At 45.0% G+C, this 13,615-nt stretch overlaps 1 protein-coding gene across 1 annotated transcript; it reads left to right on the top strand.

Moving 5' to 3' along the window:
- Positions 1–6,882: 6,882 nt before the first annotated feature.
- pdgfrl (platelet-derived growth factor receptor-like) lies at positions 6,883–13,395 on the top strand. Its single transcript, XM_056286754.1, has 6 exons — positions 6,883–7,170; positions 8,378–8,657; positions 8,770–8,921; positions 10,345–10,638; positions 11,658–11,794; positions 13,026–13,395. Exons 1-6 carry the CDS (start codon positions 7,116–7,118, stop codon positions 13,203–13,205), a joined length of 1,098 nt encoding a protein of 365 aa, XP_056142729.1. The 5' UTR covers positions 6,883–7,115; the 3' UTR covers positions 13,206–13,395.
- The last annotated feature ends 220 nt before the right edge of the window (positions 13,396–13,615 follow it).

Raw genomic sequence — 13,615 nt, 5'->3', positions numbered from 1 at the left:
TAGGATTATCACAACTTTTGTGAGCTTCCAGTGGTCTTTATTCATCCAGGACTGGGCATATAGCTAACTTAACCGTCAGTGTTGTGACTTTATTCTTGAGACTAATAAACCTATAACGACCTTTTATGAAGAAGCAAAAGTTATTTTACAGCAGAAGGATAAACTTTTCTTTATCTGAAGCCTAAATACATGTGATTCACCATGAACCATGGTGCCACTACTACCCACTGTTGTGTTCTTATGGACAAAGTACCCGGAGATGACTTTATGTAAAGGAGCTTTTATTCATATCTCTCGGCTGTACATGTCCACCTGACTGTCAAGGCATTGGAGAGCGCAGTTCTGGGTTTTGGCGCGTTTGCAACTAATATTTATATCCTTTCTGGGCGGGATTACGTCCGGCCAACAATATGTAAACAATAAGTAGTTCCGTATCCACAGTGAATGATAGAACATTTATCAATACACCACATTCCTCCCCAGAAACTTTAAACCTCTCATATTTTCATCTGAACAAAAAAAAAAAACCCGTTTTCCACCCACAGCAGTGACATTCTTTTTCCTATTACAGTCAACACTCAATGAACAGTTGTTTACAATCAATGTTTCTCCTAAGCAGATTATAAAGTTAACCTATCAGGCGCTCGTCTGTTTCGCTGTGGTCTGGTGCGTGGTGCTTCCGTAGTGGCAGATGCTTCATCTCTTTCCAGTTCACCCCTGAGTACCACCTCTGTTTCTGGAGCCCTGACCAACATGTTCTGCAATGTCAAATTCTGGGTCTCCTGTGTTGTCTGTGGTCTTATCTGTGATCAACTGGTCAATGTGTTTCTTGAGGGTTTGCCCCTCTACCTTGACTAAGTAAGTCACTGGCCCTGGAGCTCGCTCTATCACCTCTGGTTTCCATTTCTTCCCATCCCCTCCCTGAAAATCCCTGACCTTCACCTTCTGATTGGGCTGGAGTGTTCTAGGACTGCCTGTAACCTTTGTGTGTTTCTCTTGCATCTGTGCTGAGAATTTTGGCTTTATCAGCGACAACATGGTTCGAACCTGTCTTTTCAGAAAGAGCTCAGCTGGGGTTTTCCCTGTGGTTGTTGATGGAGTGTTCCTATAACTAAACAAAAAACTATCAATACACTGTTGCACTGGATACCCATATTCCTTCTGCTTCTCTAAAGACTGTTTAAAAGTCTGGACCAACCTTTCTGCCTGTCCATTGGAAGCTGGATTGTAAGGAGTGGACTTGATGTGTTTGACACCATTTTGTTCTAAGGAGGTTTCAAACTCCCTTGACACTAGCTGTGGGCCATTATCTGAAACGACCACTTGGGGGAGCCCCCACGCTGCAAAGAGGCCCCTCATTGCATCTACTAGGGCTGTAGCTGTAGTCCTGGTCATAAGCTTGACCTCTGGCCAGCGCAAGTATGCATCACTGACCAAAAGAAACTGCTGTTTCCCTTTTTCTGCGAAATCGATGTGGATTCGTTCCCATGGCTGCTCTGGCCATTTCCATGGGTGTACGGGCGCTTTGGTAGGCAGGTGTCTGTTTGCTTGGCATAAAATACAATTGTTTACCATATTTTCTATTTCCTGATCTAAGCGTGGCCACCAAAAATGGCTTCTGGCTACTGCTTTTGTCTTCACAATGCCCAAATGCTCTGCATGCAACTCTTTCAAGAGTGTAGGTCTCAGTGTCATGGGTATGATTACCCGTAAACCCCATAACACACAGTCGGCTTCCACTGTGAGCTCGTCACGTCTGTTCCAGTATGGTTTTAATTCTTCATCTGCTACATGTTTAGGCCATTCTGTCTGTATAAAATGCCTAACTTTTGTGAGCACCCTGTCTTTATCTGTTTGGATTTTAATATCTTTGGCTGAGACTGGCATTGCTTCTAACCAAGACACTCTGTACTCTGGGTTACTCGTTGGTGCTTCTCCCTGTACTGGGAGCCTGGACAGACCATCTGCATTTGCATGCTGTAAGGAGGGTTTGTAGACTATGTCATACTGATAGGCAGAGAGGAGTAATGCCCATCTCTGCAGGCGGGCAGCGGCTAACGCTGGCACCCCTGTTGTTGGCCCTAGAATCTTTACTAAAGGCTTATGATCCGTCACTAATATGAATTTCCTTCCATATAAGTAGTCCCTAAATTTTTATATCCAAAAATTATGCCTAGTGATTCTTTCTCAATTTGAGAGTAGTTGATCTCAGTCTTGCTAAGCGTGCATGAGGCATATGCGATTGGACGTTCACTACCATCTGCCATTCTATGTGCTATCACTGCTCCTAACCCATAGGCACTTGCATCACACGCTAGTAATAGTGGTAGCTGGGGGTCAAAGTGAGTCAGCACTGTGTCTGATGTTAACTGGCTCTTGGCCTTCTCAAAGGCTTCCTGGCACTTAGTAGACCATACCCATGGCTTGTCTTTCTGTAACAACTCAGTCATAGGCTTTATGATAGTGGATAAGTTGTCCATAAACTTCCCAGAATATGTCAGTAGGGCTAAGAGCGCTCTCAGTTCTGTGACATTCTTTGGGGTGGGAGCATTTGCTATGGCTGTTACCTTCTCTTCTATGGGGTGTAACCCTTCCTTGTCTATTTTGTGCCCTAAATATGTAACACTTGGCTGGCAGAAGGCACACTTGTCTTTGTTCACCCTTACACCTCTGTCTTGTAACCGCTCCAGCACTCGTTCTACATTTTCCCAGTGTTCGGCTTTTGTTGTCCCTGTGATGAGTATATCATCTAAATAGCACACCACCCTTGGCAGCCCCTGTAATACCTGATCCATGATACGTTGGAATATTGCTGGGGAGCTTGCTACTCCATATGGCAACCTGTTTAGACGATACAGCCCCTTAGGCGTGTTTATAGTTAGGTACTGCTTGGATTCATCATCCAGCTCTACTTGCTGATATGCTTGTGTGAGGTCAAACTTGGTGAAATACCGGCCACCTGCTAGTTTAGCAAACAGGTCTTGTGTCTTTGGCAGAGGATATTTGTCTACCTCTAGCCATGGGTTTATTGTCACTTTATAATCCCCGCATATTCTGACTTCTCCATTTGTTTTGGGGATACATACTATGGGAGTAGCCCATTCACTATATTCTACCGGGGTCCATACTCCTTTTTCTTGCAGTCTGTCTAGCTGCTGTTCTACTGCTGTAGTCAGTGCATAAGGCACTGATCTTGCTTTGCAAAACTTGGGCGTGGTGTCGCTAACCACCTGTAACCTTGCTTTTACTCCTGAAATGACCCCCCTGTCTCTCTCAAACACCTGGAAGTATTTCTGATACATCTCAGTCAGTGGATCTACTACCACCGGTACATGGTTCACTCTAGACCAGTCTAACTTTAAGAACTGGATCCAGTTTCTACCCATCAGTGTTGGCCCATGTCCCTTACACACTAACAAAGATAGCTGTTCTGTTTGCTCCCCACACTGTACTTTCACTTGGAATTTACCCAACAATGGAATCGGCTCTGAAAAATAAGTTTTTAAACTTACATCACATGGCATTAGTTGACACTTGCTAAACCTCTGTCTATACAGTTTCTCATTTATGATACTCATGGCTGCGCCTGTATCTACCTCCATTTTGATCTTTACACCATTACATCTCACCATGACCATAAATGGTCTGACATTCATTATCATTTTTAGGCCTACCGGTAACGGAAAACAACCCCAAGTCTTTTTCAGTCCCTGTTACCTCGATGATGGTCAGCTTGTGGGTTTTGTTGGAGGCCCTGTAGTCCTCATAATCAATCTCTTCCTCCGATGCACTTTGTTGCTCGTGGGGAGACTCCTCCCTGGTGATGTAGCGAGTCTGCCTCTCTGCAGGAGTGGCCCTCCTGCTCGTCCTAGGTCCCCGTCTGGAGCTGCCGCCGTGGTTGGCCGTCTCCGACTCCGATGATGCAGTGGACCTGCACGCCCTCTCCAGATGGCCCTTCCGGTTGCAGGCTCTGCACTGGAACTCTTTGTACCTGCATGTCGCTGCTTGATGTCCCTCTCCGAGGCACCGGTAGCACGCCGTGTCCCTGGCGCCCTTTTTCATGTCGTGTGCCGTTTCCGCGCGCACTGGCGCTCCCTTTGTAGCTGCTGGCTCTCACAATGTCTGTTCTCAGCGGAGCTTGCTGGAACGCTCTAAGACTCGTGGATGTGCACTCAAAATTGTTCACCGTGTCCATCACTTTAGCCCAGTTTAGCTCTTGTCCATGAGCAGCACTCAACAGCTTAGTTCTCAGCTCTTTACTACTGATACCATATACTAGCTGATCTCTCGGTTGTTCTTCTAGCGTCGCGCCAAATGCGCAAGAGGCTGCTAACCCTTTCAGCGCGGCAACATACTCGGCTAGAGACTCACCACTTTGTTGCTTGCGGGCACGGAAGCTATAACGTTCGCTCAGGGCATTCTTCTTTGGCACATAAAAGTCCCTCAATGCTTTAAAAATATCAGCTAATGGCGTTTCCGATGGCTTCTTTGGCGCTACCAAGTCAGTCAGTAAAGTGAAAATCTTTGCACCCACGACGGATAGGAACACAGCCCGTTGCTTCCCCTCCTCAATCCCGTTGGCTTCGATAAACTGTGCAAAACGATCCTCGTACGTGCTGAAGCTTTCGTTAGCCTCGTTGAAGCACAAACCCGACTCACTGCTAAACACAGCCATTTCATGACTGACGTTGCTAGTTGCTCCTTTGCTTGCTAGCTAGCGCGTTGCTCCGGTTAGCTCTCTCTTCTCTCACACATTTTTCTCCGTTTCAGAAGAAAAAGTTTTCGTGAAAAAAAAAAAAACGAATCCCCCTCGTCGCCGGTGTTGTGTTCTTATGGACAAAGTACCCGGAGATGACTTTATGTAAAGGAGCCTTTATTTATATCTCTCGGCTGTACATGTCCACCTGACTGTCAAGGCGTTGGAGAGCGCAGTTCTGGGTTTTGGCGCTTTTGCACCTAATATTTATATCCTTTCTGGGCGGGGTTACATCCGGTCAACAACATGTAAACAATAAGTAGTTCCGTATCCACAGTGAATGACAGAACATTTATCAATACACCACACCCACTACTACTTTTGGCTGCTTATTTGATGTGTGGTAATTGCATTATATATATATATATATATATATATATATATATATATATATATATATATATATATATATATATATATATAATATAAACATTTTACTTTAGGGATGCCAGTGGCTCAGGAGGTAGAGCAGGTCATCTGGTAATTGGAGGGTTGCCAGTTCAATCCTCAGCAACCCTCCTCCTTGCAAAAATGTCAAAGTCCCTGAGCAAGACTGATTACTTTGCATTGTTGACACCGCCACTGGGGTGTGTGTGTGTGTGTGTGTGTGTGTGTGCATGGGTAAATATGTGAAACATTAATTGTAAGGCCCTTTGGAAAAAAAGCGCTGTATAAATGCTGTTCATTTGCCATTTCTGTTCGATAGATAAATAGCGTTAGGAGCCCTTTGAATTCACATCTGTGTCCTCCCATCCACAGCAAAGCTAGTGTACCAAGGGTCAGGCAGAGGCTTGGAAATGGCCCTGGCATGTTAAAGCCATAGCAGCCCACTCAAGTAAGAAAAGTTAAATTAATCATATATATCTAAAGCTCAGTAGACCTGACGAGGTAAGGCCACGAGGAGCTATTATTATTATTGTAATAATTATTATTCATTCATCTTCAGCCGCTTCTCCGGGGTCGGGTCACGGTGGCAGCAAGCTAAGTAGGGCACTCCAGGCATCCTTCTCCCCAGCAATGCCCTCCAGCTCCTCCTGGGGGACCCCAAGGCCTTCCCAGGCCAGATTGTACATACAGTCCCTCCAGCAAGTTGGGGGTCTACCCCGGGGTCTCCTCCCAGTTGGTCGTGCCTGGTAAACCTCCAAAGGAAGGTGCCCAGGAGGCATCCTAATCAGATGCCCAAACCACCTCAACTGGCTCCTTTCGACGTGAAGGAGCAGCAGCTCTACTGCGAGCCACCTCCGGGTGTCTGAGCTCCTCACCCTAAGGCTGAGCCGGCATTATTATTATTATCATTATCATTAATAAAGGTAGACATGTAGAGTAAAAGGAGCAAATTATGTTGCAAACTATACACCCACAGAAAAGGAATTTAATTTGTACTACAGTTATATAACAAAAAATATATGAACATGGACAAAATAAAATTAAAAGGGGAAAAGAGCAACAACAATTGGAGCATGTCAAGCATGGCTGGTTTAAATCTTCATTAAGAAATGCATTTCTTACACTTTTAGGAAGACATCCAAATGACACCAACTTGTGAGGGGTGACATTTTCTAAGATCTAGAGAATTGGGAGGTGTCCTGGGCCTCGGAGACCACCTCAGCTCAGGCCTGAAAACAGCCCTGGTCGTTGTGATGGGTCAAAGACTTGGCTCAGGTGAGTCTGGAGGTGCTCCAGCAGTCTCACATCATTTGGACTCAGCTTTGAACTACAGAAACACAATATCTTGTGTCAACAACACACGCTAAAGCTTACTGTAATATATCAGTTTCACAAGCACGAATCCCCTTATACACGTCAAGGGTGTGCTGTCTGCTCTGCCAGTTTGAGTTGATGAAAATCTTCACCCTCCTTCCATGTTTTTCTTCTCCCCTATCTGGTCCAAAAGCTCTGTGGTTGATATTCTACTTCAGTTAGCAGAAATCAAACTGATCTGAATTCAGCTGCACCCTGGATAATTAGCCAACAACTACCGTGGGAATACCTATCACTCCCTGAACCAACCCACCTGTCTGTCAGGGTGTATACCGGCGTCCAAAAGGGGGCGCCAAATCACGCGTCTCCGCTCCTATGAATGTGTGGAGAGAGGTGGTAAGGGGAGAGGAACTGAAGTCATTTCCCCCCCTCTTCTCCCCGTCTGCGTGGAGGATGGCGTTTGAAACTTAAACAGGGCAGCTGGAGCCCGTCGAGTTCCAGTGAAGCGACCGGGTTTGACCTCACTCTCCCGCTGTGCCACCTCTCCAGGTCCAACCGGTGTCCCTCCGGCCATACAGACACTCGCCCCCCTCTCCCCCCTCCCCTCCCCTCCCCAAGAGACCCCTCGGCTCTCGTTCTGTCTCGTCTGCTGCACGCCATGAAGCTCTGGATCGTCCTCTGCCTGGCGCTGCTCGGGGTGGAGCTCCAAAATGGTAAGCAAACTCTCGGGCTCTGCGTTCGTGTTTTCCGTCCTGCTTTTAGTCCGTAGTTTGACAACTTCGAGGTTGACCTGGGGAAGCTGTCTGTTGCTTTCACCATGACAACGTCCTCTTAACTGTCATCTCCGAGTAGAGACTGTGTAGTGTTGATAATACACTGCAAGAAGGTTCTGGGTTTCGGACCCCCAGGCCGTCCCGGGTACTTTCTGTGTGGGGTTTTGCATGTTCTCCCCGTGTCTGCGGGTGCTCCGGTTTCCTCCCACCATCAAAACGACATGCGTGTTAGGGTTAATGTCTGCGCTCCTGACCAATGCATAAAAAAAATAATAATAAAAAAACAAAACAACTAGAGCTGGTCCCCGGGCTCTGCAGCTGCCCACTGCTCCGAGCATATGGGGGGGGGGTTAAATGCAGGAAACTAGTTTGGTTGTATGCATGTACACTGACCAAGTGTCTTCTTCACACCGGCTGAAGGTGCAAGCATCCGTGAAAAGATGAGGGGGGGGAGGCGCAGCCATACAGAAATCTCAGGGAAGTAAAACATCAGAAAAGACAACATTTTGCTATCCTGGCTGCGTGACACATTGCCTCTGATGTGTTTGGGGCAAGACATACAATTGGAGGTGATTATTTTTATTTATTTATTTGATCAGGTTTCAAGCGCTATTTGAAAAAAAAACAAAACCCAGTGTTTCCGGGACCAACTCAAACCAGCTGCGTCGGAGGAATGTAACAGGTGTTTCTAATTAACCCTCCCCGTTGACCTTTCCTTAAGAGACCTCACCAATTCTGTAAAAGTATGATAAAAAAAAAAACAACCCTCGAACTCTTCCCGACTGCTGTTTTTCTGTGATTTGTTTGAGAAAAGTTCACGTCTAACATCCACACTAAACCGCTCGCCATAAACAAATCGCAGCAGCCTGCTGTCGGAGAGGCTCGGGCAGGCCGTGTTGCGCCGGTAACGAGCCCGTCTCGCTGTGATAACGCTCCCGTGTTGGCGCAGCTGGGCGGGCGGGCGGTACTGGAAAGCGCCGCTCCAGATGGGCCGTTTCCAGTCGGATCTGCCTGTCGACGCGCCGATCTCACCGACGGAAGTTGTGTTTGTTTGACAGCGGCGTGTCTCCTCTTCCACTGCCTTTGTTACCTTCCCCGCCACGCGTCAACCGCCTGTCTACCGGCTCCTCCGCCTTTCCTTACGCAGGGGCCTGCCAGCAAGCCAAGCGCAGGAAAGACGCCGGAGAGAACCGCATCAGGCCCGGGGGTAAACGGGCCAAAGCGCGCCAACCCAAAATGAAGGAAAAGGACGCGGGAGGACGGGGCCAGTCCCTGCTGACGCAGGTGCTGGATAAGGGCCGTTTCCTGCGGCTGGGTGAGACCACAACGATGACCCCCGGGAGGAACATGGAGCTGCGCTGTAAGGGCAGCAGCGTCGGCTGGGCCTACCCTCCTTACCTCGACACATTCAACGACTCACGCCTCAGGTCACTTGACACGGAAATGCCTTCATATACTTGTTTGTTTGTTTTTTTTCTTCTTCTAAAATCAAACTTAACGAATCCATTCATGAACGTGTCCCCTTTGTCTCATCTTTAGCATAAAACAGAGTGACAAGTACAGTCAGTTGATCCTGACGTCGCCCTCTGCTGTTGACACCGGGACTTACAGCTGCTGGCTCGTTTTTTGTGACGGGTCAGAATGCGAGAAGGATCCAGATCGTATCTCCACCTCCTACATCTATTTCACAGGTGAATAACTTCAGAAGAAAACAGATGCTTTTTTTTTTCTTCCAGAGCAGCTCACTGTTTGCTGACTTTTCATCGGCATTCAGCATGATACAGCCGCGTCTTTTTAATACATAGGTTGCTATGTGATTTTAATTTGCCTCACCAACTTTTAATATAGGTTTTAGACTTCTGTTCCATTTGTATCTGTTTTATAATGTGATGTGATTGTAAAGCCCTTTGGGACTGAACTGTGATGTGGGGCTATACTAATGAATCTTGACTTGACTGACAAGAGAGCAGGGGGTGTCTGTAAATGGCTGTGTCTCAGACTCTGTAGCTATGTCCACAGGCTCACCACAGGGATGCGTCCTTTCACCCTTACTTTTTATTATGTACACTGATGGACGCAGGAGCACTCAGGAGGGCAGCTATTTGGTCAAATGTTTTGACGACGCTGCGTCGCTGATCCTCCTCCGAGGTTCAGAATCGGTCCCCGGGAATGCTCTCACTGATTTCCATTTCTTGGTGTGACATCAACTTCTTGGACTTAAATGTTTCTAAAACCAAGCAACTGATTATTGATTTTAGATGTTACAGAGATGCAGCCAAAGAGTTCATCATGCACAATGAAAGTGTGGAAATGGTTACATCATACAAATATTTGGGTACTATTGCTGATGAGCATCTTAAATTTGATGTGAACACTGGGGCTATTGTGAAGTAGGGACAACAGATAAGTCACCTTCTCCATAAACTAGATTCCTTTTCTGTCAGTTCCGTCATCCTCTGTCACTTATATATCAATCTTTTATTGAGTCTTCTGATTTTTTTTTTTTATCTGCTGGTTTCCCAGCCTCACAGACAGAAACAGCCTGAACAGATTGTTGGAATCTGTTCTAAGATCACAGGAGTGAAACAAAGACATCTGAATTCTTTTTTTGCAACCAACAAATCCTCCAGAAAGCAGCGAGTATGTTGGCTTCTTCTGGACATGCGCTTGCAGAGGAATTTTCTCTGTTGCCATCGGGGCGTCATTATGTTTTACCCGCTTGTAAAACTAACTGTTATTCTAAATCATTCATTCCATTTGCAATTCCACTACTAAATGCTCTGTAGTTTTTTCCCCATTATCCGATTGCTTTATTATGTTTATCTAGCCTACCAATATTATTAATTACATATAGATTTTATTCCACATTTAGCTTCCCAGAGTGTTGTTTTTTTTATTGTGTTGTTTTGTTTGTTTGCATGTTACTGTGTTTTGTGTACAAAAAGCTGCTCCAAACAAATTGCCCCTGGCGGGACTAACAAAGTTGATTGTTTTGTATAGGGGTTCAGCATCTGGTTCTTCCTTCAACGCGAGACACTGCTCTGATGGACACATCTGAGTCATTAACTTGGATTAAAATAAAACAGCACTGATTGTTTCCTTTCATCTGACCAGATAAGGACAACCTTTTTGTCCCATCTGCCATCCACTTTGAGATTGTCTATCTGCACCCGGACCGGGCAGCCATCGTGCCCTGTCGTGTGACCAGTCCTCTGGCCAAGGTTTCCCTACACAGAGAGGTCCCCCCTGAGGAGATTCCTATGGATGGGAGTTTGGTGACCTATGACCCTACCAAGGGATTTGTCCTGCAGAACCCCGGTCTGGAGCACCAGGGAGTTTTCTACTGCAAGGCCGTGACCAAGGACACTCCTCAAATCTCTCCCAAGTACCACCTGCTCTATGTGGAGGGTAAACACCAAGCGATCACACACCATTTTGCCATGATGACTTATATCACTTAACTGCAATTTCACAACAAATGTGGTATCTAGACACATTAAACAAATGTTTTTGTGACTTCTGAAAGGGTTTACCTTTTGCGACCGTTCCAAAAACAAGGGAGAGCCTAGTGCAACATCTCTCTACAGTGGCACAAGATTCTTTTGACAGTCTACTTTTGGTCCAAACATCTTCTTGAGATAAAGGCTATGCTAACTGTTAAAAAGGTGGACCTTTAGTTATCTACTATATGAATAAAGAGGGTCCCTATATTTTGTATGCAAGTGCAGAAAAGACATACTCTACCTTGAAGCAATTGCCATGTAGTCAGAGGCATTTTCCCAAAGTCATGAATCAAGGGGTATTAGCTACTGTTGGCTGCCTTACATCATCAGCTCCCTGGAAAATAACATATTCCCAAGCTTTCGCAAGGCTTTTCTAGTATACTTCTGTTTTTGGTTAAACATGGACGCCTGCTGACTAAAATGGAAACGCTGGCTATCTCTGTGGAGATAGATGGGTTGGGGAATTTATGGAAATTTGTGTGTGATTTAGGTGAAGTGAATCTCTCAAGACACGTTTGACTGGCAGGTTAAGAATATAGGGGAGAAATGCAAATACCGATGATGAAAGGGGTTTTGTTAAACAAGTTTACAACTGCTGACATAATAGATACCATCCTATTGAAAGACTATGGAGAGAAAGCTCTTGCCTTAAACGGTTTATCCCAACATATTCCCGCTATAACACCTTGCTAGACCTTCTATGCAGGGACCTTCTATGCATTTCATTGATAATTTTGCCAAATCATATATCACCTAACGGCGTGAGCTGTGTGACTCATTGGTTGGTTTTAGAAGCAAGCAAGCAGTGTCCGATAAAGTAGTACTCAAAATCAAAACTAGCTAACTACATAACGAAGCAAATAATAATGTTTTAGCTATATTTTGACATCAGCCAATATGATTTTGTCCTTCTCTCCCCAACAGTCCCAAGTGGGCCCCCCTTTGTGAGCCTAGATGCCTTCCCCAAGTCTGTGAGAGGAGGGGACACCATTAATATTACCTGCACTGTCCTGGGAGAGCCAGAGGTTGATGTGAGCTTTACCTGGACTTACCCTGGTCAGGTGAGGAAAGGGATGGTAGGGTTCAAACGCCAACCTTTGTTATAATAAGGTTGTGATGTTATTTATTACCTGCCACCAGCCAAATGATGGTGAACTTAAACGTCTGCTGTTTTCCTCTTTATAGATGATTTTGGCCGATAATCATTCATTTAGTGCTGCACGATTAATCTAATCGCAATCGCAATGTCAGCCTGTGTAATTATATAACCGCAAAAGGCTGTGAGTTAATTAAATGATTAAATGTGCATGTGTGAATGTCTGTTTGTGTGCAGTCTGCATATCTATGCCCATAATTAAGAGCTGACCAATCAGCCTCTGTTTAGGCAGTGAAGCGTGTGCAGTCTACGGTCACATGACTATCCGGTGTGCTGTATGCAGATCAGAACAAAGGAAAAAATTGATACCGATGACAACGAGCAGGTTAACAATGATGAACTGGTGGCAAAAAAGAAATGTAAATAAAAAAACACAACCTCTGTTATATGGTGACATTTTGGATTCAAGCTCAATGATATTGAGCAGAAAGAGGTACGGTGTAAAACATGCAAAAGCCGCTACATGTTGCGGCAACACGACTAATTTGTATTATTTGTATATGTATAAATTTGTCAGATCAAAGAAGGTTGAATCAGTTCATCTGGATACGTTTATTGACAGATACGTTTCATCACACAACTAAGTGACATCTTCAGTCTAAACTGACTGCAGGTATCCCCACCCTTGCAAACAATACAGTAGAATACAGTGCCTAACGATCAACAGTCACACCCATATTTGCGTTTGAAACTGGTCGTTGATTTCGGTCGTTAGACACCACATTGTACTGTTTAGACTGAAGATGTCACTTAGTTGAGGGATGAAACGTATCTGTCAATAAATGTTGTATCCAGATGAACTGATTCAACCTTCTTTGAATTTCTTACCTGGATTATTGAGCATGCATTAAGACACATTTAAATTTGCTTATTATCTCGCAATCGCATATTGTCCATAATAATCGCAATATGACTTTTTCACCAAATCGTGCAGCACTATCATCATTTTATTCTACCAGTTCATATTCTGAAAATCTAGCAGAATGCACCAGCTGCTGTACACAACACTCATTGCTCTGAAATATTAATATCCTGCTGTGACTCATCAAATAAATACCCAATTTCCCCTCGGGGATGAATAAAGTACTCTGATTCTGATTAAAACGTGGAATGAAAGGGTGTGTTTTGTTTTTCAGGGCTTGCGTCCTGTTGACATCCAGGGTTCTTGGAGGCTTGTCAACAGGGGTATGGGCCACACGACCCGGGTCTCAAAGAGTGTCATCACTATAGAGGATATGGAGACTATTGACTTTGGGAGGTACAGCTGTAAAGTTAAGAATAAGCACGGTGAGACGACAGTGGCAACCAACATTTAGCCTAAGCGTTATGGCCTGCACCATTGCTATATTTGGTACGGGAGTATAGCTTATATTGAACTCTCACACAGGTCGGTGAGATTTGAACACCCAGTTATATTCAGAAAGTAAGATTTCAGCAAGAAATCTGAATGTATTACGATTGTTGATTATGTTGACATAATAAAGATGTACTTCCTGTACTCTCTACAGTCAGTATTTCTCTGTTCAAGTGTGGAGTTGTATGACAGAAGCTACTCAGCTCAGATCCTGGCATTTTGCAAGGTAAACACACTGCAGAAACAATCAAACAAAGTAATCATAGTAAATCCCTATGACAGATTTAAATGGGACTGAAAGGGGGGGGCAATAGCCATCAGACTTGCTCTGGCTTTGTAGCATGCCGTGAAGAGGAATCTGGCGTACAGCTA

The sequence above is a fragment of the Lampris incognitus genome, chromosome 1 (assembly GCF_029633865.1).
Source record: "Lampris incognitus isolate fLamInc1 chromosome 1, fLamInc1.hap2, whole genome shotgun sequence".
NCBI lineage: Eukaryota > Metazoa > Chordata > Actinopteri > Lampriformes > Lampridae > Lampris > Lampris incognitus.
The sequence above is the reverse complement of the archived record's forward strand: the minus strand, read 5'-3'. Positions and strand labels throughout refer to the sequence as shown.